This window comes from Aulostomus chinensis, chromosome 7 (genome assembly GCF_037954235.1).
Source record: "Aulostomus chinensis isolate RoL2024-O1b breed Wild chromosome 7, RoL_Achi_v1.0, whole genome shotgun sequence".
Classification (NCBI taxonomy): Eukaryota; Metazoa; Chordata; class Actinopteri; order Syngnathiformes; family Aulostomidae; genus Aulostomus; species Aulostomus chinensis.
The window spans coordinates 27286320-27311844 of NC_141326.1; the positions used below are offsets into that span (position 1 = coordinate 27286320).

General features: G+C 44.5%; 1 protein-coding gene across 11 annotated transcripts in view; it reads right to left on the reverse strand.

Moving 5' to 3' along the window:
• The window catches only part of LOC147259316 (pleckstrin homology domain-containing family A member 7-like), a 128732-nt gene that overhangs the window by 81471 nt on the left and 21736 nt on the right, over positions 1-25525 (reverse strand). The window contains exons 1-2 of one of the 11 annotated variants that reach the window (XM_086209637.1): positions 12132-12815; positions 11841-12020 (exon numbers count right to left, since the gene is read on the reverse strand). The exons of 9 other annotated variants lie outside the window; for them this stretch is intronic. In XM_086209637.1, the coding sequence (XP_086065763.1) occupies positions 11841-11911 (71 nt within the window). In that variant the 5' untranslated portion in view covers positions 11912-12020; positions 12132-12815. Of the gene's footprint in view, positions 1-11840; positions 12816-25525 lie in introns of those variants that run through there. One more of the 11 variants, XM_086209636.1, reaches the window with a different exon arrangement.

Here is a 25525-nt window from a genome sequence, read left to right on the forward strand (position 1 = left end):
GCTTCAGCTGCAACATTTGTGTCATGGATTCGCCGGGTTCAACACCGGGGAACTTTAAAGCAGGTTCAAATCAATTATTATGTGAGGATGAGCATGAAGGAATAGCATGTGGCGTAGTGCAGGTGGATGGGTTCAATATTGCTGCAATTTATGGAAGACGGAAGTGGGGTTTAATGAGCGCCGACAGCAGAGAGTCTTTGTTGGGAGCGTTTATGGATGTCCGTTATGTGTTGATCAGTTTATGGACCGGGCTGGTGCTGGGGTACATTAAGCTCTCCACCATCTCCACAGGCTGGCTGTCGATGGAAGTCAGGCATGAGGGGTGGCGGGTTTATTGCGGGTGTCAAAGATGAGCACCTTTGTCTTTATGTCTTTGAGGGGAAGATGACGGCTTGTGCCCTCAGTAACACATCATCACTCTTTTCAGTTTTTCTGGTTGTTTATATAAACACCCCCCCCCCCAAAAAAACCTCCAAACATAGTACTTGTATTGTTGTGTAGTCCTTTATGATATACAATAAAAAAACAATGGAATACACCCCTACAGATTATATTACGTGATTCGGCACACATTCACCTTATCATGACATGCCTAACTACAAAGCGCACACACAGAGTGTATCCGTCCGCCTGCGCTATTAAAGCTGCGGGCCCTCACAGCCCAGCGCAGGTCCCTCTTGATGGTAATCAAGTATTTGTTACATGTGGGATTGTTCCTGGATCACGTTATCACTGGAAAATATATTTTCCCATGAATGAATCAATACATTTTTAAGGCGTTTCTGACCAAATTTGGGTTAAATCGGGGCGACCCACGAGGAGGAGGACATCAAAGTGTACAAATTAACGTGATATTTCCTGGTTCTTCCTTGGTTCGTTCTACACTCCTCCAACAGGTCTGGTGGAAACCAGCCTCGTACTTTTTGCTGAGAGAGACAAACCCCACTATGACCTGCTTGCCGGGGGAAAATATCTAAAAATTGTTTGGAGGCCACATTCTTGTCAAATCCAGCCTGAGTGACTCAAACATGCAAACAGTAAAACGCTTGCATACACTGAAAAGTTAAGAAACAAATATCCAAAGTCAAGAAATCTGTTAGTCTATTACTTAAGGACCGCAATCTTTGAAGGGGAACCATCTATTGTTTAGTGTTTCCCGCGGACATGCTGTTGAACGAGGCCTTTGTGGTGTCATTGTCAGATGATGTAGTAGCAATTACACCAAAATCATCTATTTTCTACCCAGTATTTCCACAAGTGTGGCTTCTAAATGATAGCAGCTGTACTCTCGGGACATGAGGCAGACAGGCAGTTGAGCAAAAAGAGGGATGATAGAGTACATGGTAGGGATAATTAGGTTTACTTTATGTGTTAGAGGCTTATGTTTCTACCAGAGCTTTCCTTCTTGGCATTTATTCAAGACACACGGACGGCTTTAGTGACGGTGTTTGATTCATGCGCTGGAGCTGTGAAACTCATTGGACAAACAACTGTGAAGGAACTGATTTAGCAGCTCAAAAGATGCGATGAAGAGTGGCGGCAAGTGAGACACATAAAATTAACGCAATCGCAGACAGACAGGCAGACCACACCCACACAAACCTGCCCTACTCGTGCATCTTATTGATTTAGATGAAGAAAAAAAACAAAAAAACAATTCTAAATGTCATGAAGCAACGTGCGCCCCGATCAGGCTCTGCTGAACCGTGACATATTTAATATGACTGACTCAAACCACCGGCTCCCACACGTCATTTAGCTAACCGCGTTAATCCAGGTGATTAAAAAGTGGTGACATTACATCTCTGAGCACGAACAAATTAAATATATAACCCCGCTTTTGTGAACATAATACGGCATCTCAGTCATGCAGCTCTCTGGGAATGATTCTATCATTATTTGAATTAAGTATTAAGCGAAAGTCCAGTGCTCAGCCTCTGACCTCGTCACGCCCACAGCACACACACTTCACTGGGTAGAAATTAGAAGAGCGTTGAGGAAGATGCTTGGGTGGACCAGGACTGACGCATCATCGTGTAACCTCATTAAGGCGGTAATTACACCACTGGAAGAGGCTGTTACCTTGAGGGCGTGCGGGCCCTCAACTCAGGTGCTACTTTAATTTCCTGTGAATCTTTCAAGTTTCCACCCCTGACAACTATAAATGAATCCGTTTAATGGGAATACAACATCTGGCCTGACCACCGGTCGTTTGAAAATCAGTAGGTTCTTGGATAATTCTCTTATCCTCTTTTAAAAAGGGTGAACAATAACTAAGAGCACAATGAAGCTCAATGAAAATACATTCTATTCTTTAATTAGGCCTCCAGGATTCCTGTAATATATAGCTACGCTCTGGTTTTTGTCATTCAAGGTACATAGATCCCTGTTCTTGTTAACAACACGCCTGAGAAACACCTTTAGATCATTTCTTCAGATTCGCTACAAACGTCCACTGGGACTCAAGGATGAACCTGACGACGTTTTAGGGGTCAAAGGTACGACCACAATGCAGCGCTTCAAGGTTGAACTACTACAGCTGACGAGAAGTCATCCTAAGTTTGATTTTGAAATATGTAAAATGGTTGCCCAAGATGATTCATTCAACCGACATCTGTCTGGACAGAAAATATTTCCCTCAGTCAGCGGTAGGCAGCGGACTTAACAACGTAGCCTCGTTCACTCAGTCACACTCATCCACACACTGATGGCAGGTGATTCCATGCAAGGTCCCACCTGCTCCTAAAGAGCAATAAGGGACTCAGTGACTCGCTCAAGGACAAAATCGAAAAAACCCGGGGACGGATCCAGTAACAATCTGATTACCGACCCGACCTCCAGAGCCACGCTGCCCCCTGTGTACGGCAGCCACGTAACAGCTTTTCCTTCACATACTTTCCACCGTGCAACTGCAACCCCAGTAACACTTTAAGCTCTTCATTGTGTTCTGGATTGAGCTCAACCAAAAATGCTTTTCAGTGCACAGCAGCACAGCGGCAGACAAACAGTTGCTGTAGTGCTGCTGACATATTCTTGCTGTGAAGCCCGCAGAGGAGTGCGGCCAGTAGTACACTAAACACAAACCTGTCAATCACAGTGGGAGGAGGAAGCGGCACCCAAACTGGTGCTAGATCACACAGCTGTGGATGATGGATGTATTGAGGACAGTGACAAGAATTTGTGAAATGTATCCCAAAAAAAAATAAAATAAAAAAAAATCCTCATCCAGGTGCTCTACATGAAAATAATGTGTGAATTCCAGGATTTGTCTCATTAAAGCCCAATCAATAGAGAAAACCAACTCAGATATCCAAGCTGTGTAGGTTTTGCAGGAGTATTTAATACCCACGTGGTCTGACGAACCAGAATGTGTCAGAACTGAACTCGTTATCGTGCAAATATCTCAATTATCATCGTACACTCATGATATTGAGCAAAGTTTCACGAGTTCCTCTGCGATTAGAAACTTAAATGAATTAACTCTGTGAATTAGAACACTGCAGACAAAAGCGGGCACTGAAACATCATCCATCCCTGCTACAAAGTATGTGCTCATTTAATGTTCCGGATACAATGGCCTGCATCTATTTTCAGGAGCTGCAGAATTAAGACAAATATGGACCCTCTCTTGCAAAACACACATATGCAGTGGCACCTTACGCCTGATGAGGAGGCGGAGGGAGGAGAATCGCTCTGGTTCTGCTCTAGTCTCGTCCTTCCTACGAGACTGCAGGGAGACAGAGTTTCTTCTTCTTTCGAGTCGCCAGTGTGGGAAGTGTAATTCATGCCATGGAAATGTGTTTGGGTTCTCCCATTTGTCCTACTTAACCGTTTTCCCTCCACGGCAGATATAGCGCGAATAACAGCTCGCCAGAGTGCCGAGCATCACAAAAATCACACAGGAAGAACCGTTACGAGGTGGTTATGTCAAGCATGCAGAGAAACATGGAGGTACATTTAAAAGCACTGTTAAACCTGCATCATTAAATATTGATCTTAACATTGCATCAAATCTCTTTGTTGGAATACGATCCCCAAATAATCCCAAACTGTTTTCTGAGTTTGATGGGAGGGAGAGAGCACGTAACCTCTTGCGTCTGTTTGTTTCTGTTTTGTTTTGAATGCATCTGCAGTCGACAGTGGGTTCTTTTATTACACACAAAGCTGTCTCAGATTAGGCTGGGATTAGAGCTGTGCTGCCCACACCGACTGGGCCAGCAGGGGCGTAATGTGAGACCTGAGGGACTGGCAAGCTCAAAGGGTTTCAGTGACAAACAGATGGAGAATGACGAGCAGGCTGATATCAAAATCCTACACATCCAGCTCTGGAATGAGGCTAAATCCTTTGTTTCCTCCAACAGCACTTATAAAACTGCAGGCTCTCTTGACTCAGTCTAGACCGGCACCGTCCCCTTTCTGATGAGATGATAATCACACTGGAGGACCACTGCCGTTTCTGCTCGTTTCCCCGACTTCAACAAAATATCAAGTGCTCTAACGTAATGGGAGGGACTTCCTGGGACCAACCTAAGGAACTTGGCCCTTGTAAAAGCAAAATCTGCAACAAAATTACTCTCATAAATGGAACTCCTGTAAAACTAATCTATAATACAGCTCATAAGTTAAGCATCGGCATGAATCATTTGTTCACACGTAAATTCAAGAATAAATGCTGCACAACATACCGAAAACAATGTTCAACAAATTACAGCTATGACAAAACAAAGCTAGCGAACACACCCTCACCGGTCTGAGCGCCCAAAGGTGCGTTCATCTGAAGAAGAGGTGTGGAGCCTGCGCTCAGGAAATTTGTTGGCACGTTGCTTTCTTGAGGCAGCATGCAGCTTTTGTACCGTTGACTGAGAAAAACCAGGTCTTAAGTCTACAACGCAGCAGTGAACCTGCCATTTACTGGGCGCAATGTTCAGACTGTGAGCTCTCCAGCGTGCGGATGAACAGCACACACGGGGATGAGCAGCAACGCCAACACGCAAATGATTGTAACGACGCACCACAAAGTGAGAGATTACATCTGTGCAAAAGCATTTGCCTCAGGAACTCTCTGAAGCCGCCAGCTACAGCGATGAGGTGGAGATGCACTGGCGTCTTAGAGCAAGCGGGAGATGACGCTGTGGTTGGTGCCAGCGTGTTACATCCAAAAACCAGCGAGTGTCAGTTCAGGCTCCTTCCCTTTGCAGCTTTGCACCCAAAATATTCACTGTTCCAACTATTTAGCGCCCCAGAGCCGGTCGCTCGGTGCACCTTAGATCCCCTCAGTGGGCCCTCAGTCACTTTCTCCTTGTTCATTATAGTTGAGCTCCTCTAATCTTTGTTTTCATAGCCGGTCTGGCCTCCTGTTCATGCACCCCCACCCCCCCCACCCCCGCTGATAGAGAGATACAGGCTGAAGCTACTGAAACATCAACAAACTGTAGCTCAGGATGTCACTTGGTGTTAAGGTGGCAAGTTTGAGCAGAATATTAAAAAAAAAAAAAAAAACCCGCAAATGTCATGTAGGTGAAGTTCTCTCTTTTCAGACTGACTGTCATATCAGCGCTCATAAGAATTTATAATACCTGCACCTGAATGGATGTTTCTCAGTCTGAGTCTTCCTGCTGGTGGTGTACGTTTTTAGACTTGTTGCTGGTTGAGGTACTGACAGACTTTGTATTAAAAAAAAAACAACCAGTAGTTTGGTTAGTTAACCACTGTTCAACAAAAAGAGAAGAATGACTCAATGTTATATTTTATCTCCAAGCAGGATTCATACCCAACAATGACCTCTTCCTTACGTTACTGTTCTCCACTGCGTCACTGCAGCAACGGGTTTATCTGTCTACAAAGGAAACCAGATTCCTGAGTTCTCCTGGTTTCTGGCTCCGCGGTAAAGTGGCAGCCATCTACAGTCGACCCAGTATTCTTCCATAGAGCCACATCACCACCACTGCAGAGACAACACCATGTGAAAGCAACCGAAGCCACAACACCTCTCTTTCTTTACTGCAGTCCCATCCGAGTCTACCGCAGTGACAGCCTGACACTTTGTGACATAAGGGCCCCCTCCCTGAAGGGGAACTTGTCGGGAATTCATTTTGTCAAAATGTCACTGGCATAAAGCATCCAGCCCAGGCAGAGTCAACACTCCAGAGGAGGGGAGAACGGCTAGGAAGTGAGTGACAGACCCTCCCCGAGACCTCCATGATAAGATGCTTGGTCAGACGCTTCTACTTTTCCCCTTTTACTGTGCAATTCTCAAGTGTAAGTCCGGAGGAAAAGACAAAAAGGGAACATTCATGTGTGTGTACAAGCATGTTTGGTTCATGTTAGCATCTCTGTTTTATGTTTTCTCTAACAGTGGAGGCAAGATTTCTATATTTGAGAACCGACACTGAATATTATGCTGCTGTTACGAGATGCAAAACCAGTGGATTTTTGATGTAAATCCCATTTTGCTGTTTTACATCAAGACTTAACTTCCTGTTCCCGTTAGGTGGCCCAATGGCTACGACCCAAAATCAGCAAACTGTCATCAAATGTGGGACGATGCAGAGACCAGTTACAGTTCAGTGTTTGACGGTAAAATATCAAACCTAGACACCTCGCCACGGCAACACGACTGATGAGAACTCCGTTTTCAGAGCAACCCATCATCAAGTTCTGACCAAATTTGTGGTGAATCTGGTCGACCCACAGGGAGGCGGACATCAAAGTGTAAAAAGCCATGTCATACCTTGTCACCACCAGGTGGCGTTATGACTAACCTTCCCCAAAACACACTGGATTCTTCCTAGGTCCTTACTGATCACCAGGTGCACAGCGAACTACCGAAAACATGAGCTCATAAGCCAGGTGGTTAATCTAGCGATGGAGAGTGTCTGTGTAAAAAGTTGTCTTTTTTCCAAAAGTGATGTTCATAAACCTGCAGAAAAATCCCAATCAAACAGAGTTCACCTTCAGCGATTTCAAATAAAAAGCAGCCACACTCATACATTTATACTCCACGAGTTCAGTGAGGGCAATGGATGCCAAATAATATTTCATGAACTTCCAAGGGTACGTCCTTCTTCAGGGAGACAGAAGGTTTTCTCCTCTGGACATGGAGTTAATTTGTAACTCGCTAACCTCGCAGCCTCCTGTGCAACTACAGCATCCCTGTTTAAACCGCTATAACCTGCCACTCTACCCCCGCGGTCACCCCCCCCCCCCCCCATTTTCCTTCAGCAGTGATTTAACACTAAAACTTTATTTCTTCATGAGTAAGGAATCTTTTTTCAAAGAGAGTTTACACACACACACACACACACACACACACACATTATATAGCCTACATTTAGAGATTAGCTGGCAATCAAACGCACTCTGCAATCTTAAGATGTGAGAAAGGTTGAGGATGGCTTTTTAAGTTTTATGAATTGCCGTAACTCAAATTACAAAATGATGGTGCGTGCGTGCGTCTGTATATGTGTGGATATGCATGTGAATGTGCGAGAGTGTGTGTGTGTGCGTGCGCGCACATGTGGGTGTGTGTGTAACAACTAGGCAGCAAAGGCTTTCAGACAATCTGCTCCATTCACCTCCTGCTGGGCCGCCATCCTAAATCCATTTACATCCCTTGTAGTGAGGCTGACGGCCCTGAGCACACCCACACACACACACACACACACACACACACACACACACACACACACACACACACACACACGTGCACACAACTACACGCCTCAGGAGTGTGTACCTCATCGTGCGGTTGATTTGAATCTGTGTCATGACCTTTGTCACATGCCATTCTTGTCACTTTTTTTTCTGCAAGTTCTTTTTACACCGGAATGAAATATAAAGCGTCTCACGATTAGTGCGCGAGTCCAGCCATTTGACGTCTGTCAGCAAAAGGCTAAATACAGAACACAATGGCCACTCAGACCACATGACAAGTGAACACTCAATTACCAGCCCTGCGCCCGGCACCCACACCCTCAATACGCCGCTGCGAACACACGCAGGTCCTCATTAAGCTCACCTCAAGCCTCTGCGGTTGACTGACGATTCCTGCTCATTCTGGATTAGTGGGGACCAAACAATAGAGTCTGGCTGAGGACTTCTTCAAACAGGGAATGAATACCTGCACTGGATTAGGGAGAGGAATGGGCGGAGCCTGGTGGTGTCAATATCATCGGTGTTGACAGGTGAGTGGATGATTTACTACAGCGGCCTCAGTGGGAGATTAATCACTTTACCGAGTTTGTGGAACACGCGGGTCAATCTTCTCCCAGTGTTTCTCCCTTACGCATTAAACATTACTGTCTCATGTCATTACTGACAAAGGATTTTAAATCAAATGACAAATTTGGAGCAGTGATTCCCAAAGTGTGCATCCAAGCCCCCTGGTGGGCACAGAAGGTACCAACAGAGATCATTTACAATAAATACATCGAATTGTTTTCATTTTCCACTGAGCAATTTTAATTGAATATCTACATGGTGTTGTAGATTGTATTTGTTGCGCTACTACCAAGAAGTGAGATGACAAATCATACCTGGTGTTGAAAGGCATTGCATTAAATGTAAAAGAAATGCTTTGGTGACAGAGGAAACTGATAGTTGCAGAGGTATATCCTTCAACAAATGAAAATATTTTTTTTTTTAAAAAGCATGTTACCATTTTAAATAATCTTCATGGCCATTTCAGTATAGTTGCCTGAGTTTACGAGATTCCCTGAATGCACCGTGAGTTGACAGTCTATGTCCTATAAAGCAATGTAGATGCATAATGATCCAATGTTCCTTCAGTGCAGGGGAATTATGATGGAGGCAACGCCTAAACAACATTTGCTCTCAGTCCGACGACGTCTGGAGTCCCGTTTAGCCACCGCCATTTTTTTAAGACAAATAAATGCTTTCAAATTCACACGTGCTGTATTTGATGATGTGCTGTTGTTGGGTTTTTTTTTTTTACACAGAACAAAAGATTTAAATGTACTGTTAAATGCCAGTGTAAACAACAGACCTTAGTTTAGACATTTAACTAAAAACCCACTGGAAAAAAAAAAATCCCTTTGACTTTGACACAATGCCCACTCGCTTCTTGGATGTCTGACTCATTCCAGTGTTTCTCTTTGGGGCTGCAGCTTTCTTATGTTTGGGTACAGCTGGTTTCACATCATGAGTAATCCAGTTGAACATGTTATCACTTCATTGGACTGAGGAATGATATATTGAATTCTTATCTCATGTTCCCTCCAAGAGAAATATTTAAGGTGTGGTGTTCTTCCCTATCAACTGCTGAAGCGCTTCCTCTATTGTCTAACTTTAATATCTGAGTCAGCACTCGATATTCCAGTGTGGAGGCAGGTGAACAGAAAATCCCTCAGAGGACTATAAATCCAGAAAGAGGATTAAAAATCAAGATGAGAGAATGAGAACAACAGCACAAATGACCTTGAAGCAGAGCCGAACAAGGGTACTCATCAAATTTCAGCACTGACAAAGAAGGGAGATGAATCTAAATAAGCAGCTCCACGATAACCTCCCCGAGCCGTCCAGTTTGATTTCTCTTCATCATAAGCAAGACGGATAGTCCATTTACGCAGCAAAATGTCAAGTCCATGAGGTGATTAGGCTACAGGTGGAATATTCAGCGTGTGAGTCAGAGCACTTTCACCATGAGGGACTCGAGTGGGTGTGAGTAGCGGTGCTTAGTTTGTTTTGGTGCTTAAGGCTAGTTCCTGGATTCCTGTGTACTCTCTCCGTCTCTTTCTGCCATGAGCTGGCTGATCTGACAGGTCATTGACCTGCCCACTGGTCTGAGGTATGACTCACTCATCAGCTTAATCCCCCCCCCCCCACACACACACACACACACACACACCCCACCCTCTAGAACAGGCCACCCCCGACGCTCCTGATGCTGATGATGATGCTGCTCCCACACCAATAATAAAAAAAAGCAACAAGCACAACACGGACAGATCCAGACTAAATACATACAACCACAGGGTGATTACATGTGCAGTAAGCATGTTCATCATTTGACATGTTATAGTTTTGTTTTTTTTTTTCCAATATTACCTTTCACACTTGGGGGAAGAGCATAAATAACTAGTGAGGGTGATTCAGGATCCTGCTGGTTGAGCTCCGGCAGCGGTTAGAGGTTAGAGACTATTACAGTATCCGACAGAAAAAGAGGCGTAGGTGGGGGTCGGTTCTCCTGTCCTCCCCTCAGGGAACGATGATTGATGGTGTTCATTTGAGAGCGGGTCACATCTGAAACCGGTGATAAATGTAATGATGTCATTACGGCTGGGAGGGGGCGGTGCTGGAAGAGGAGGACCAGTAAAATGTTTAGAATTTATTTGAATCTAGAAAGCAGGCTGTGGTGATACGCTCACAGACCTGGGTGTGTTACTGAGGCACAAATTAACTACGACGATCAGACTCACTGGCACACAGGAACAAATAATAAACCTGCCTTTTTTCACTAACTTCTGCTGTTGTGGTGAACGAGTAAAACCAGTCTCCTGGCTTTGTGTCAGCCAGGTGCCAAAAAAAAAAAAACACGCCAGGAAAACCAGTTTGGCAGCAACCTCATATTTGTAAAGATCCCTGTCCCCTTTACAAAGAATGAATGCATAATTGAGACTCCAGGGATCGACCGCAGCCTTGTACGGCACTGTGATGGGGCTCTTGTTATTTATATGTCCTGAAAAGTCAACAAGACATTATGAATTATTTTCAACACTTGGAGGTATGAGTTTGCCAGAACAATAAACTCAGGAAAATATGGCTGTGGTGGAGGGCTCACAGGAAGAGTCAAAATGGTCTCAAGCAAAAAAGAAAAAAAGAAATGCAAATCTCCTTCCAAACAGTCATTGTTTTTGCAAGAACTGTGTATCCCACGCAGGTCTTCATCAGGGTTAAATATTGTGTGACTAGCAAAATAACCACTACGAAAGATTTGAGCAGCACTTGCTTGTGTTAGCCCATCATCTGAATGTTTGACAGTGGCATTATCTTCATGTTGCAATGCAAAAGAAACCTGTGCAAGCCTCCCGACTCTGGTTAGGCTGCACAAGAGAGAGTCCGCCTCAGAGACCCAGGACTCAACTGGAGCCGTCTTCAGGTTTCACCCTGTCTGAGCACACGTGTTGAAAATAGGCAGCACTTTCCTCGTCAACAGGCCACGCAGACGGCTTCACCATCACACATTCACACTGATGACGGAGGGCATTCACGAATTCAGGTGGTGAAGGCGTCAGGAGCAATTAGAGGTTCAGTGTCTTGCTCCGGAGCGGCCAGGGATAGAATCAGGAACCCTCTGATTACTGGACAGCTGTAGGACCTCCTGGGCTACGACACCTCAAGAGTTGGAGCATTTATTTCCTAAAAAAACTGTCTGATAGTGAACATTCTTGTCTACATTCACTGCACTTCCTGTTAACCTGACTCAGATTCCAGCTGTCTCTCCTGCACCAAAGTCATTTATCTTCCACTGTATTTCTGATTACTTTCATTTTATCCTCTATCAGTTTGAAGCCAGGGTGCCTTTTCCTCTCAATAGCTTCTTGTTATCATCTGCACAAGCAAGATTATTATATTATTTAAGACTTTTGTCTCCGCCAGACACTTTGCACAAAGGCAGGACAGAGCAGACTCAAAAGTATAATGAAATGAAATGTATGATGAAAAAAATACCAGACAATGCTGACCCCTGCGTTACACCAAATTACTGTAAAAAATAAACAAATAAATCAGCTTCCTCACCAAATACTGAACAAGTAAGTATTCAATGTCACAGCACAGGCGAGCAGGAGCTGGATTTGGGTATCTAGGTTGCAGTAGCATACCTGCAGGGTGCATGGTAGAAGGGATATCCAGGGTGAGGAATGTGGTTGCAGTATCCGGACTGATTCCACATGGTGCTTCTCTTGTTCCACGTGATGACAGTTCACAAGTGTCGCTCCGGGTTCGTTCTGCTTTCTATTTCTAGTGCTGGAGAGTCACAATCAGCGTCTGGTCTCCTGGGTCTGGAGTGGTTCCATAATGAGAGATCGAGGAGTAATGGTGTGTTTGAGAGCGGAGATTACAGGGAAGATGCGGGACGAGATGATGAGTCAAGCCTGGTCTGGTTCAAACACCTGGGAAGGATGTCTGTTCCAGCTAACCGCCCTCGACAAGACCACAACTACTCAGCAGAGAGTCAGACCACTGCCCCAGGTGAAGTCTGACATCACAGGCTTTAATCCTGCCTCATTTTCAGCAGCGTCTCAGGTGTGGACAGGTAGAACAGATGTCTTTGAGGTTAACCTTGCTGAGCTGCAGCTTTTGTTTGTTAAATCATGCGTGATGTGTGTCTCAACATTACATCATGATTTGACTCGTACCTCCAGGGTTTTCAACCTCTCAGACGTAGATCTACATCACAGTGTTCAGAAGATTCCGGCAATCCCCGCTGCAAAACAGGAGCTGTTTATTGCTTTTGCATGTGCACAACATTCTCCAAAGTTCACCAGCGCCACAAATCCATCTCTTCTTGACAGCAACAGATTAAAATCCACAGTCCCAGCGTCTCTCCAACAGATCTAGTTTGTCTTTTAGGGTAACAGGCTTCAGAGCATGCACTTATTTCCCCTGGCTCCCCACCGGCAGTCCAACCTCACGAAACCACAGCGGTGCACGGAGCTGAATGACTGAGCATACTCGCAGACAGAGAGAGAGGCGGGAAGTGGCACAGGGAGATCGAATGTATGAGGAGTGAGAGAGCGAGAGAACACAGAAGAGGTAAACAGAGCGGAGCTGCATTCCTATTCCCGCCTCATGTTCATCTGGCAGGATACACACCGCTGAGTGGAACAGAAAAAGAGAACAGAGAGAGCGAGAGCGAGAGAGAGAGAGAGAGAGAGAGAGAGAGAGAGAGCGAGACGGGGGAGACAATGTGTGGCACACAGAGAGCGAGGACGAGAGAGAGAGAGAGATCGAGAGAAGAGAAGAGAGGAGAGGAAGAGGCTGTGACGGTGTTTACATGCACACACAAAATGTGATTAGAGTGTAATTTAAGACCTGAATGCAAACCTGGCAGATCCCATGTAAACACCTTGCGTTAGCTGTGATTGTAGCCAGGTGGGCTTGTGTAATCAAAGCAAAGAATGTAGAATTCTCTAGATTTAAGAATAATAACTGCAAAGAATAGAGATGCACCTTATCTGCATTCCGCATGTTCTACCACAGAGATGAAGTGTTTTTTTCTGTTCCAGCACCAAAACAAATATCAATGCCGTACTTGCTAGGAAGAACATAAGCATGCTTTCCCTAAAAGAAAAAAAAAATTGTCTTTCAACAAAAGAAGCCAAGATTAGTCAAATCACAAGCAGCCATACCAAAAAAAAAAAAAAAAAAAAAAAAGTAATTACCATAAATAATCTAAAAAGAAGCTCAGAAAGCAAAGCCTAGTTTTCCACTGTTGAAGATCTGAAGCAGAATTTGCTTCCTGGCCCGTGCGACATGCTGCCACCGCGCTCCAGTTTATTCAAATATTGGTCATTAATCATGTTTCTGCTTAATTGTCAAGCCAATTTTAATCCAATTATGGAAAAGGTTGCACAAAAAAGGAAATGCAAATCAGGTGGTTGTGTCCATCGACGGGTTTAGGGGAATTGCGTAAGCTACAGTATGAGTGTTCTCATCAGCAGATGGCAGTATAGGGAACATTACACGTGGCTGTAGCAAACAGTAGAAGAAGAGCTGATGCTCTTGGCCTTCGGCGGTCATCTGGCTGACTAGGCATGTTGTAATCCTTCTGAGGTGCCAGCTAGTTTCGGCCATGTTGGTAGAGACATAGCTGGTTAGTCATGTGAGCTAACAATTCGCTACATCAGAGTGCATTTTCTTTTTGTCAGAAAAGGGGGGAAAAAAAACACCTTAAACAAGCATAAGACTAGTTGCGAAATTTAGTCTTTTTTTTCTCTTCAAATTTTGCACAAACAATAGTGATACTTTCAAATGTGCATCAAAATGTTTTGATGGCAACACAAGTGCAGTCATGCTGACGAGTGCACTTGTGCTGGTCTGAGAAACTGAATGACAAATGGTATCGGCGGATGGGCAGTCACAGAAGTGACGTGGAATTATAATACAAACGGCTATGGGATGGCAAAGAGAAGCCAGACCCAGGCAAACTCATGTTGTCAGAAGCAGCTTTTCCACAGCAGCCCACAGTCTGACTCCAAACCTCCCAATCAGCAGATGAAGCTTGCAGGTGAGAGGTCACCTCTAAACAGAGATGTGCCGTCTCCCCAGAGATGTTGACTACTCTCGCACCCCACTAAGCAGCGCTCTGCCGTGACCCTGCCGCTGCAACCGTGCCTCCCCAGCACCTGGGGAAAGGCTGGTGATGCAGCCACCGAGCTGGCAAAATGACAGCCTCTCTTACTGCAGGTCAAAGTCCAGACGTGTAATCTGATATACAGAGAGAGTTTGGTCAGGGAGGCAGTGGCTTTAAACTCTAAACTCATGCAGCCTCTGAATCACCTCATGAATATTTGTTTTCCTTTTGTATCCAGCGGGAGACGCTCTGCCAGGGCCGGTCATTTAATGACTGTTGTTTCACTGGTTCTATTTGATGAAGCGAGGGCTGCACATTTAATCAAACATTAATCTCGATTGTGACTTTGGTTTCCCACAAACGACTCAATGCAATTTTGACCTCAAAGTTCTCCACTCAAAGACAACTATGCATATCAAATAAGGCGCTTATTAAATTAACAGCCGCCAGGGGACAGTTCAGGTATTTTAGCTTCACTTTTAAGGTGCCATCACGGTGCAGGGTGTGCAAGAAAATCTCCTGGATGTCGCAGCTGCAGGCCAGAGTCCAAATTTGTTTAGGAAATACTACAGTATTACAGCCAGTGATGTAAAGAAAGAACAAAACATATACAGAGATGCCAAAGACTGAAACACTGCCCAAAGCAACATAATTTCACCTGTTCACTCAACTAAAAACACCACGAAACCGTAGTACAATGAATGCTAGAATTCAAAGAGGTATAACATACTGCAGTTGTGATACCTCACGGGTATCTTTATCATCAACACTGTACTGCAAAAGTCACCATCCAAGTGAAGAAGGGGGTCGTATTTTGATGCAAATGCTGTGCATGAGCAGGAAAGCCATGTGAGAGAGGAAGCAGTGAGCTTCATCTAATTGTGAAAGCACAAATATTTTGTCTCCACAATCAAAGAGTGCTTAATAATCATGAGTTCAATGTCAAGTTGCCCATAATCATGCGGCTCGAGATGATTAAATTCAAAATAATAATGTCGACTGCTTACACTCCATACTGCACCCTATTCTGATAGTCTTACTATCCTCTTGCATCAGTGTCCCGTGTGAAGTGAAGCCCCCTCGGCCTGGTGAGAGGAGGGACCTACTTCTTCTACATTTGGAGGAAAGTGCCGTGGAAAAACACTCTGATAACCAGGGAACGACTGTTCTTGTTTGGAACCCAACTGTAAAGGTCCTGTGTAATCAAATGACATCATGGCGTTTGGGTCATATGATCACTATGGGCAGAAGCTGATTGAACCTGACAAAACAGGTTCACGGCGAGACTCCCCCGCATGAGTATTAAATGCAACCATCTGACGTTGAGGTTGGATAATGATCCACGTCTGAGTAACATGACATGAATAATCGTTGACGGATTTGATTTCTTTTCTTAGACAACTGCAAGAACTGCTGCAGCTATAATTTTATATATGTGTGTTCTTAATAAGTTAAATCGCCAAGTCAAGTAACTTACATAAATGAGGAATCCTCCCTTATTAAGTCTCTGCTCAGGCATAATTCATTTCAAACACGTGCCCACGTCTAACTGTGACGTGCTGGATTGGTCAAACGAGCTCTTTCATGGCAATTAGCTCAATAAATGATCAAAAGAAAACAAATTATGCACAGTATTTTGCATATTTATTAATCGTTTGATTTAATGTTCGAGCATAAGGACCAAAAACTCTGTTCATCCTCCCAAATGTCAAGATGTTTTTTTGTGACTTCTAGTAATACTTCAGGTTTTGTGTACATTTCGTACTATATATACAGGAAATAATTAATTGATAATTATGACTATGGGATGTTTCCCCAATTGCTTATCTTAACAGCAAAGAAATGAATTGTTGTCATCTTGCTGTCTTTATGTTTTATTCATGTTACCTTTATGGAAGTTTCGTTTTAGAACCAAGGTCTCCAAGCGTCCTGTTTGTTGCCACGAGCAGCAGTGTTAGCAGGGCTCGAGCCCGGCAGCGGTGCTAAATCACTCTCATTTTACCTAATCATGTCTGGGGTGAGGAGTCACACATCCCCTGCCTCCCGACCTCTGACATCATTTACAGAATTTATTCACACCGCCTGGAGCAACATCATGTGACATCATCGGCTGGTTACATCATCTCTCTGTTTTGGTGAGAGTGCAGAAAGAAAGGAAAAGAGCGACCGACAATCAACAGGAGGAGCTGGGAGGTAAGGAAGAGAGGAGGTGAGGGATTGGGAGGCGGGAGGAGAAGAGGTGGGCCTGTCTGTCTCCCGATGTTCGTTTTGTTGTGAAATTTAATTCCAGCACAACCTAATCAGGGGTTGGGAAACACGCGGCACTCTGCTCCTTCCCTTTTCACCGACCTCCTCTGCCTTTTCTCTCCTCTTTTGAAAAGACAGGTGGACTGCCTCCACCTTCACACACCTATCCACCCACGCACAAACAAATACACACACACACACACACACAAAAACAAGAACCGCACCATCACCTGCGCAGCATCACACAGATGCTGGCACACATAAAACGGGATTTATACCCACACTTTCATGCGTGCAGAGTGCAGATATCTACACCGACACATTATAAAGGATGCACTAATATATATATCTATACACACACACACACACACACACACACACACACACATATAGGCTGAACACACGTATGGCAGTTGTCAGATTGCAGACAGCTGTGTGGAGACACAGTGTCAGTGGGTGAGATGGCAGGAGTGTGATTGGGCCTGCGGTTTAGCTTATCAGGCTTTTCCAGCCTAAATCCCACCACCGCTACTCATTTTAAAGTGCGCGCACACACACACACACACACACACACACACACACACACACACTGATACCCACCCTCGCTGCCTTATGGCCCCTGTCAAGGTCACATCTGACACCCATATTTCTGGGGGAAAAAATAAAATTCTTTCAACTTGAAATAATTCAAATTCAAGGAAACAAGGAGAGAGCAACAGGAGCGAAGCAGGACGGCTGAAAGGCGTCGACACGGCGCCTGCTGACAGCTGGCGAGAAAAAACACCACCTCATCCTACGGCCCATTGCAACACGGAATGGCTAACATTTCTGTTCCCTGAAAGTTTGTTCAGTAAGTTTGCAGTTATTTTCATACCTTTATTTTCTATTGGCTATTTCAGTCTCACGTGTTTGAAATAAATGAATAAATAAACATTTCACGACACGCGAGTAAATGAAAAGTCCTACCTTTAAACAAGCTGGAGCTGGAGCTACGCTACAGGGCTGCGAAAGCCAAGTAGGTGCAGAAAATTAATCATGAGGATGATGTAATCATTTTTAGAGGTAAGTGCTTTGGTCATTACAATAAAATACACGCACGCAAACACTCACGCGAGCTCCAGCTCACTTCTCTCAAATTCCAGGGCAATGTCTTAAGACATTCAAACAGAACCGACTCAACACCTCTGACTTTTTTTTTTTCCCCCACTGTGCCCTCAAACTTCTCAAATTGAGGGCAAAAGAACTTTTGAAGAAGAAGTAAGTGAACAACCGTGGCTGAGCCCTGGAGCCCTGGAGCCCGGGCCGGTGCTGATCAATACCGTTGCTTTGGTGATGAAGTACAAGCACTAAAATTTGGGTACTTACCAATACTGACCACCCATTAGAGAGTTCTATTGTTGTAACAGAGACTTTCAATTACGTAATAAAAGCTGACAAGGCCTCCAGCGCTTCTAAAATCCCTGGAAAGGCTCATTGCTTCCATAAACTGGTTTCAACGTGTATCTGGTAGTTTTTCATAAAATGAACGCAAAGAAACAGAACAATGTAATAATACATGACTCTTCTGACATGCTATGGAGTTCTTCGGCAACATTAGCAGGAAGGTTGCCTAGCAACACACACAAACACACACAGTGGAAAGCAGGAGGGGGAAAAAAAAACAAATCTGGGTGATTATTAACATTCATCTGCTTACAGTGCAGTTGTTGAGGTAACATTCAGTGACGTTAGCACTCGTCTATACAACCATGACTGACTAGTGAACCCCTTCCGTGTGTTTCGGCGTAACACGACGCACAACTGCTGCAAAATAACTGAGGCACTGTGTTGTCATATGTTAATGCTGGTAGAGCGAGGGGCAAGCTGGCGTCTCTGCACTCCTTCACCCTCCACACTCCTGCACGGTGCTGAGGCGCATCTGCACCACGCGCAACAATGGAGAGAACAGCACTTTGTCAAAACCCTGAGTACTGCAGTGGTTTGTAGGAGATGCTTTCCCTTTTGGGGAAGCTGTGATCTGTCATTGTGTTGGAGTAGATGCAGTAAAAGTACTGTATAGGAGGACAGTACGGCATTTCAACAAGCATCAGGTGCATCCTGGGTGACAACTGGCTTTCAATCTCCACATTTAAAAAGAAAAACAGCAAAAAGCAGTAACGAGCACTCAATCCATTAAGATATGGAGTCAGTTAACCTCTTCCCTGTTCAGCAGCGACTACAATAAAATTGACCTTATGTAAGTATAATTTTCACCCTTTTTGCACTCCCTCTCTCTCTCTCTCTCCCACACACACTTTATCTCATTCCTCAAACAAGCTACAATCTCACATCCTGTCTCTCCTCTCCTTCATTTCCTCTGTCTCGCCTTGTTCTGCCACAACGTGGCGGGACTCCATATTAGTGGTCTCAGGAGGACTTGATCAATCATGCAGCTGGTCAGAGATCAGGAAGGATTGGCTAATAGCCCACGCCGTGTGTCCCGCGTTGAAAAATGGACAGAAACAGTCACAACGTATCACTGCAAGGAGAGTTCTGCCCCCCACTGTACGCAGGGGGGGTACAGTGGGGGGCGTACAGTGTTGTCATTGAGGGACCTTGATGAACTCCTCTAGCAGGTAAACTATCTGGCTCATATGAATCTGGAGTATAAGCACGTGTCTTTGGGAAAGCTTTGCTAGCCTGAATGATGCAATGATTTCTGTGTGTATCCTTGTGTGTGTTGATATCCCCGGGGATCTTTTGATCCAGATTCCTCAATCTTCTATTTCTCTCTCTCTCTCTCTCTCACACACACACACACACACACACTCCTACTATTAATACACCTCCTCTGTGCTTTTTCTTTCATCGTGCTGCATCCATCTCACAAGTGAAAAAAAAAACAAAAAACCTTAATATAGTGGCAGCCAAAGACTAGAGGCTGATCACCCATTGGCCTGGAAAATTATCTGAGCGATATTTAGTTTTGTTTTCTTTGCGCGATCAAAAAGATGTGATTAAAAATGCACTACAAATACATGGCTATTTGATTTGTTTGTACCAACTAAGATGTGCAGTCAATTTTATACGAAATTCTGCTGGGAGCTCCTTGCACTTTTGGTTTTATGGTAATGTAGAAGTGTTTTCATGTTTGTGTTATTCTGAATTTTGACACCAAGATTATCAATTTCAGTGCAAATATACTGTGTATCCGTTCCAAGTCACTGTTGTCAGTCTCCTTGACGACTGATAAATCAGGGAGGAAAAAAAAAGAAGAAAATCTGAGAGCTTAACTATCATGAATGAACATCGTCACCGTCTACTCATCACAAGGAAACCAGCTTCGTTATCTCATGCTTAGGAGATAATACCTGCTTCTGAGCTTGATCATCACCAGCTAATGAGTTTCTTAAGCTTATAATAGAGATAATATCCCATTATCACAAGCTGGCGGCACAAAAAAGAACTGCAAGTGCAGCCTTTCTCAGCTTCTGTAGTACTTCGGTTTCTCTCTTTGTGAGATCCTCTTGTTTCTCCAGCCTTATTACCAGATCAGTTTCCTAGTTTTTAACCAGTGTGTGTGTGTGTTCGTGGATTTGTTTCCTTATTTCGTTTGCTTCAAATAATCCTTCCTGCACCAGGGTCCAGCTGTCGGCTCTCCACGCAACCTTGACAGAATCCATGAATGAGGGAGATCTCAGAGAACCTCGTCTTGCCTTCTTTCACTGCACGCTGAAGAAAACAAGAACTTCCACATCAAAGTACACAGAAAACACACATCGATATTTACTCTTTGATTCTCAACGAGCACTTGAGCTGCGGGTTATCAGAACCCGCCGGTGTCAGGCTCAGAACGTGCCCGCGAGGACAGAGGGGAAGAACACAAACACATCAGAGGAGCACATCAAACATGTGATTACCCCGAACTGGGACGTTGACAAAACCACAAAAAAGACAAAGAAGAGACTGAGAGGAAGAGAACAATCAGCAGAGGAACACTCTTATCCTTCACGTGACTGGAGAACCTGGGAATCGCAGGATGTTCAACAAACACACAGTCCCTGTGCACTTCCAGCCCGCGAACACACCGAGGCAGGGGCTTGCATCAGTAAGTTGCTCTAGTTTCTAAAAGAAGAACGCGAGTTTATAAAATAATTTATAATTTACCACAGGATGGTTTAGCTGCCTCTCTCCACTGCATCTTTTTTTTTTGGGGGGGGGGGGGGGCAAGTTACCATCTTTTGTTAGCAAACTTATTTAGTTGGATAACTTAGTTAACTGTGACTGTGGGTTGGCTCACCCTTCCAATCTGAGCCAACCAGTCAGTCACAGTCCAGACACATGCCGCTTTGGTTGAATGTGGTAAGTAAATAAGTCTTTCAGGTTCAGGGCCACAATCACTTAGTTCTGATCCCCCAAATGTTCCATATTCCTCGTCTTGATACTACGGGTGACGGAACCTCATTCTTTGCACACCTCTTCACTAACCCTACAGCTCTGGACTCCAGAGAGGATCCCATCGGTGACGCGATAGCGTCGATGCAGACTGGAGAGAACACGGGCCGGTTCAGCCGAGCAGGAGCAGGAGCAAAGACTCAGAAAATTTTCACCAACTTGGTGGAACAAGGGCAGGAACTGTTCGTAGCAACATGAACCTGAGTGTGAATGATCGTCTTCGGCATGTCAGTCCAGTCATCACATGTCTGGGATGGATGGATAGAGTGATAAGAGCTTCACAATTAAACAATTTAGCCACAGAAAGCTAGCCTGGACGTGCTCAGTGAGCACTGTGTGAACTCACTTGGCTTGAATGTGAAGGACATTCTTATATATGCACTCGTGGTTTAACGTCATAATTCAACTCAATTTACAGACGATCGGCTCGGGAATCGATGGCATCTTAGCACGAGTTGAAAGATGTTCAGAAGGTGATATGTTAGAGGTGACTGATGATTTTTGTCACTGCATGGTGGAAGTTTAAAAACATTACGCTTTCGAACTGCAATATTTCAAAAAGTTCTACCTTCATTCAGCCCTAGATTAAAGGGAATATATATCGTAGGTATTTAGCTTCTGCTTTCATCTAATATTTCTGACTGTCAAAACAGATTAAAGGCTCCACACTCCCGTACACACCAGTGCAAAGTGCTGTTGGTATGCAAGACATGCATAATCCACAAAGACGGAATGAAATGGTAATGATCCTGTTGAGAAAATTGGGTTGTTGCAGCAGTGATACAACAAGGGACATAGAATGTTAATAACCGCATATTGACTGGTGGGTTATGAAAAGGGACATAAAAGATAATTGCGTCAATTTGCTAATATGAAAACAACAAATGTGTCAACGTATGTGTGAGAGTTGGAAAAGAGAGACAGTTTAATCATAATAAGATTAGTAGACTAATGAGCGTCGCATTCACGCCGTCCACAACACATTTCTCAGAGAAAATCATGTCTCCTTACACACTGAGTGTCCAATACACAAAGGAGAGAATCGGCATAACAATCCTTTTTTTGTAAAAGAAAAACACTGGCGCTTTCACGCAGCACCAAGAGGCTCAATGTTCAAAGTTAAGACGTTTTTCCCCAACCACAAAAGTCAGAGGATTTCCCTTTGACTCAAGCGAAACCTGAGTTAACAAAGAAAAAAAACAGACGAGGTTTTTAAGGGTTCTTCAAGTGTTCTTAGAACCTGCCAGTCAAGACCTTCTTTCATTTGTCTTTGAATACCGGCACTGAGTCGGAGCTTGCGAGATGAAGTCCAGGCTTTTAATGACCTGACAGAAGCAGAAGGGGGAAAAAAAAATGGAGGATTCATTTGTCTAAAACATGTGAAGTGGAATCACATCCATGCATGTGATTTGTAGTTGATAAGAGCTGCAAATACAGTCGCTAACATCTGGTGTTAGACTGCCTGACTAGCAGGAGGTGTTTTCTTCTTCTCCTTTTAGCTTCCTGTACCGCTTTGTGATGAGAATTCCATGCTAACCTTGGGTATTGAAACAGGTCTGCACAATTGCTTGGAATTACTTTTCGAATTGGAGGACAGCAGAGTTGTTGTTTTAATCGTGTGTCAAAGGAATATTGCAAGTGAAACGCTGTGGTGCTGCTGCAGGGACGTCCCGCTTCAGCACCACATTCTAGGGACTTTACTCCTCTTGTGTGGTAGAGATGCCACAAAAATCACATCAAGCACGTTTCTAAACGGAGCTTTTAGTTTAAGTAATCATTTCCAATCCATGAAAAAAAATGAAAATTCCCTCAAATATCACAATACTCGCAATAAGGTGATACTTCAAAATCATGCAGCCTGATGAGCAGAGTTTGAGTCAAGATGATGGTAAGTCAATGCGCCATCAAAACAAGGTTAAAACTGTTAAATTAAGCCAAACAAAAAAACAAAAAAACCTCTGCATAATGTTGCTTTAACCTTGCCATCATATGTATTATTTATTAAGGCTTTGGAGCCGCATTCACTGGGTCTCTAATTGAAATGGTAATGACCAATCCCTTGCCAGTTCGCCGTGACTGAGGAGTGAGGCAGCTCAGCCTCTTCGCCGAAAAGAGAGCAGCTCACTGTCACTCAATCACTGCTGGTGGCGGTGACACCCAAGGAGAGACAAGGTTACGCTGCTACTTCAACGCGGGTGGGAAATGTGGCGCAAAAACAAATACACGGGCACGTCATCAGTGGAGTCATTCAACAAAAAAAACTCCACTCTGATCATGTGATGATAATTCAGCAGGGCCTGAGTGTCTAGTTTATGTTACAAAGGTTTTATTAGACGTTCTGCAATTCTCTTGAAAGACTTTGAAGAAAAAAAGCCAACAATAAGAAATGCATAACCTACTTCTCAATAGCCGGGGATAGCGAGCATGAGCATAGCGTGTGCGTGTGTGTGCGCACAGCACTCAGCTCCACTATCTCCCGCTGCAGCTTTAATTGTGACAAAACAAGAGAGCGACTGTTCATGGTTTCTCAAACAAAGCAGAAACACGAAGACCATTTCACGCCGAGGCAGGCACGCAGAAGGTCCTTCAAAGTGCAACAAGTCAGCGAGTGGGATATTACCACTTCACACTCTCGGATGCAAGTCAAACAATTCTGTGGTGAGCAAACTCTTTTCATCATCATCATCATCATCATCATCATCATCATGAGGCCAATGTTATCTGTTTAATTGCTTTTGTGAATCCAACCCGGTTATAAATGAACAATTTATAATCAATCAGGGCAGCACGGAGTTGCGGTGGTTAGCGCAGTCGCCTCACAGCAAGAAGGTTCCGTGCTCGAGCCCAGCACGGAACCCCGTGACGTCACGAAGTTTGAAACGAGATATTTTCACGGTAACATTTCTACCATTTCCTCTAGGACTTTATTCATTCAGCTTATTTGTAACTGTAAACATATTTAGGGTATTCGTCACTCATTTTTTGTGTCCCTCTCTGATGACATGATTCCCTTCTCTGCCATACATCGTCAGTCTCCAGATTACTGGTAATGTAAATTGCGTTGATGACATCATCCGAGGACTTCCAACTACTTGCAGGACCGCCAATGGTTACTCTGTGAAGTCAGAACGCTTTGATCAGTCTCTGATCTTTCAGGGTCAAGATGGATGACAGAGATGAATGCCAAGACACCACCAAAGATTCAAAGAAGATGGGAGAGGGAGACAGTGTCATTGAAGTTACCTGCTAATCATCCGGCATAAAAGAATATACAGACATGATGCACATCAACCAACTGAGTCACTTGTCCTGTTGGCGTTGCTGGTAACGACAACAGTAGCTCACAACTTGACCCACACACACACAACAAAACTACAAACTTGGACCTTTTCAAGCTTGTTGATTTTGTCAGAGACCAGAATAACAGAATAATCATGAATAAGGGGTTCGGCTCTGCTGCAACTACTAAGAAGCACTTTCGGTACCATACGCGAGCCCCCACCTGCGTAGTGGACGAAAGTCCCTTTGGTCGTACAACCCCAAATGCACCACCTGCCGCCAAGGCTAGGGATCACTCAGTGAAGAACCAAAAGTTTGAGGTTATCCAAGTCATCAAAGGAGACCAGATGAGAATTGTAAATGTTCATAAGGATCCACATGGACCGTCCAGAGAGTTCAAACAGCATCAGGACAAGGCCAGATGCCAGGACCCTGGTAAGGAACGGAAGGCCTTGAGGACTGTGCCAACCAAGAAGAGACAAGAGGGAACAGCCATCAAAGGCAAGGAGGAAAGTTTTAAAAACGTTCTGCTGCAGGAGGCAGGACATAAGGAGGAAAAGCGGAGAATCCCTGGAATAAAAGAGCCAAAGTTGGGAAAAGTTCCCCATGTCCAACAAACAAGAGAAGAAAAGGCAAAGAAAGACCCTAAGCCACAGGCAACTCCCCAGAGGCAGCTGGTCAACAAGGAAAAATCCGCTAAGGTTACTCAAAAGGCAGTCCCAACAGTGAGGCAGCCAAAGGTTCACCAGGATTTGCCGGTTAAACCAGAAAACCAGAAGGAGGAGCAGCGTCAGAAAGCGCTCCTGTATTCAGAGGCTGTCAGGAGGCAGATGAAGAAACATCAGCCCTCCACCTCTGCTAATCGCAGAGATGCCTTGAGGCAGGACGAGAACGTCAACCAGATGGTCCCCCATGGCGGTTCGATCGTGGAGGGGGTCAAAGAGAGGACACTTCAAAAGCTCCAAACCATCGGCATCCCAGCGAAATACTGCAACAACACCAATCAAGGGATACCAGGAAGGAAGTGATCCAACGACCCTACAGGCACCAGACATATGAACACATGCCACACCGCCACCGCCAGTATCCAGCGAGGCTCAATCCACAGGACTACCCGATCCCCCAAATATTTAGCCTGGCTAAGCCCTCCTTTCGCTCAGCTCAGATTTTGCTGAAGGTGTGTATGGCAACGTGGGTCGTGTTCAGGATCTCATGAGCCAAATTTCCAAACCGGACACTCTAACTTGACCG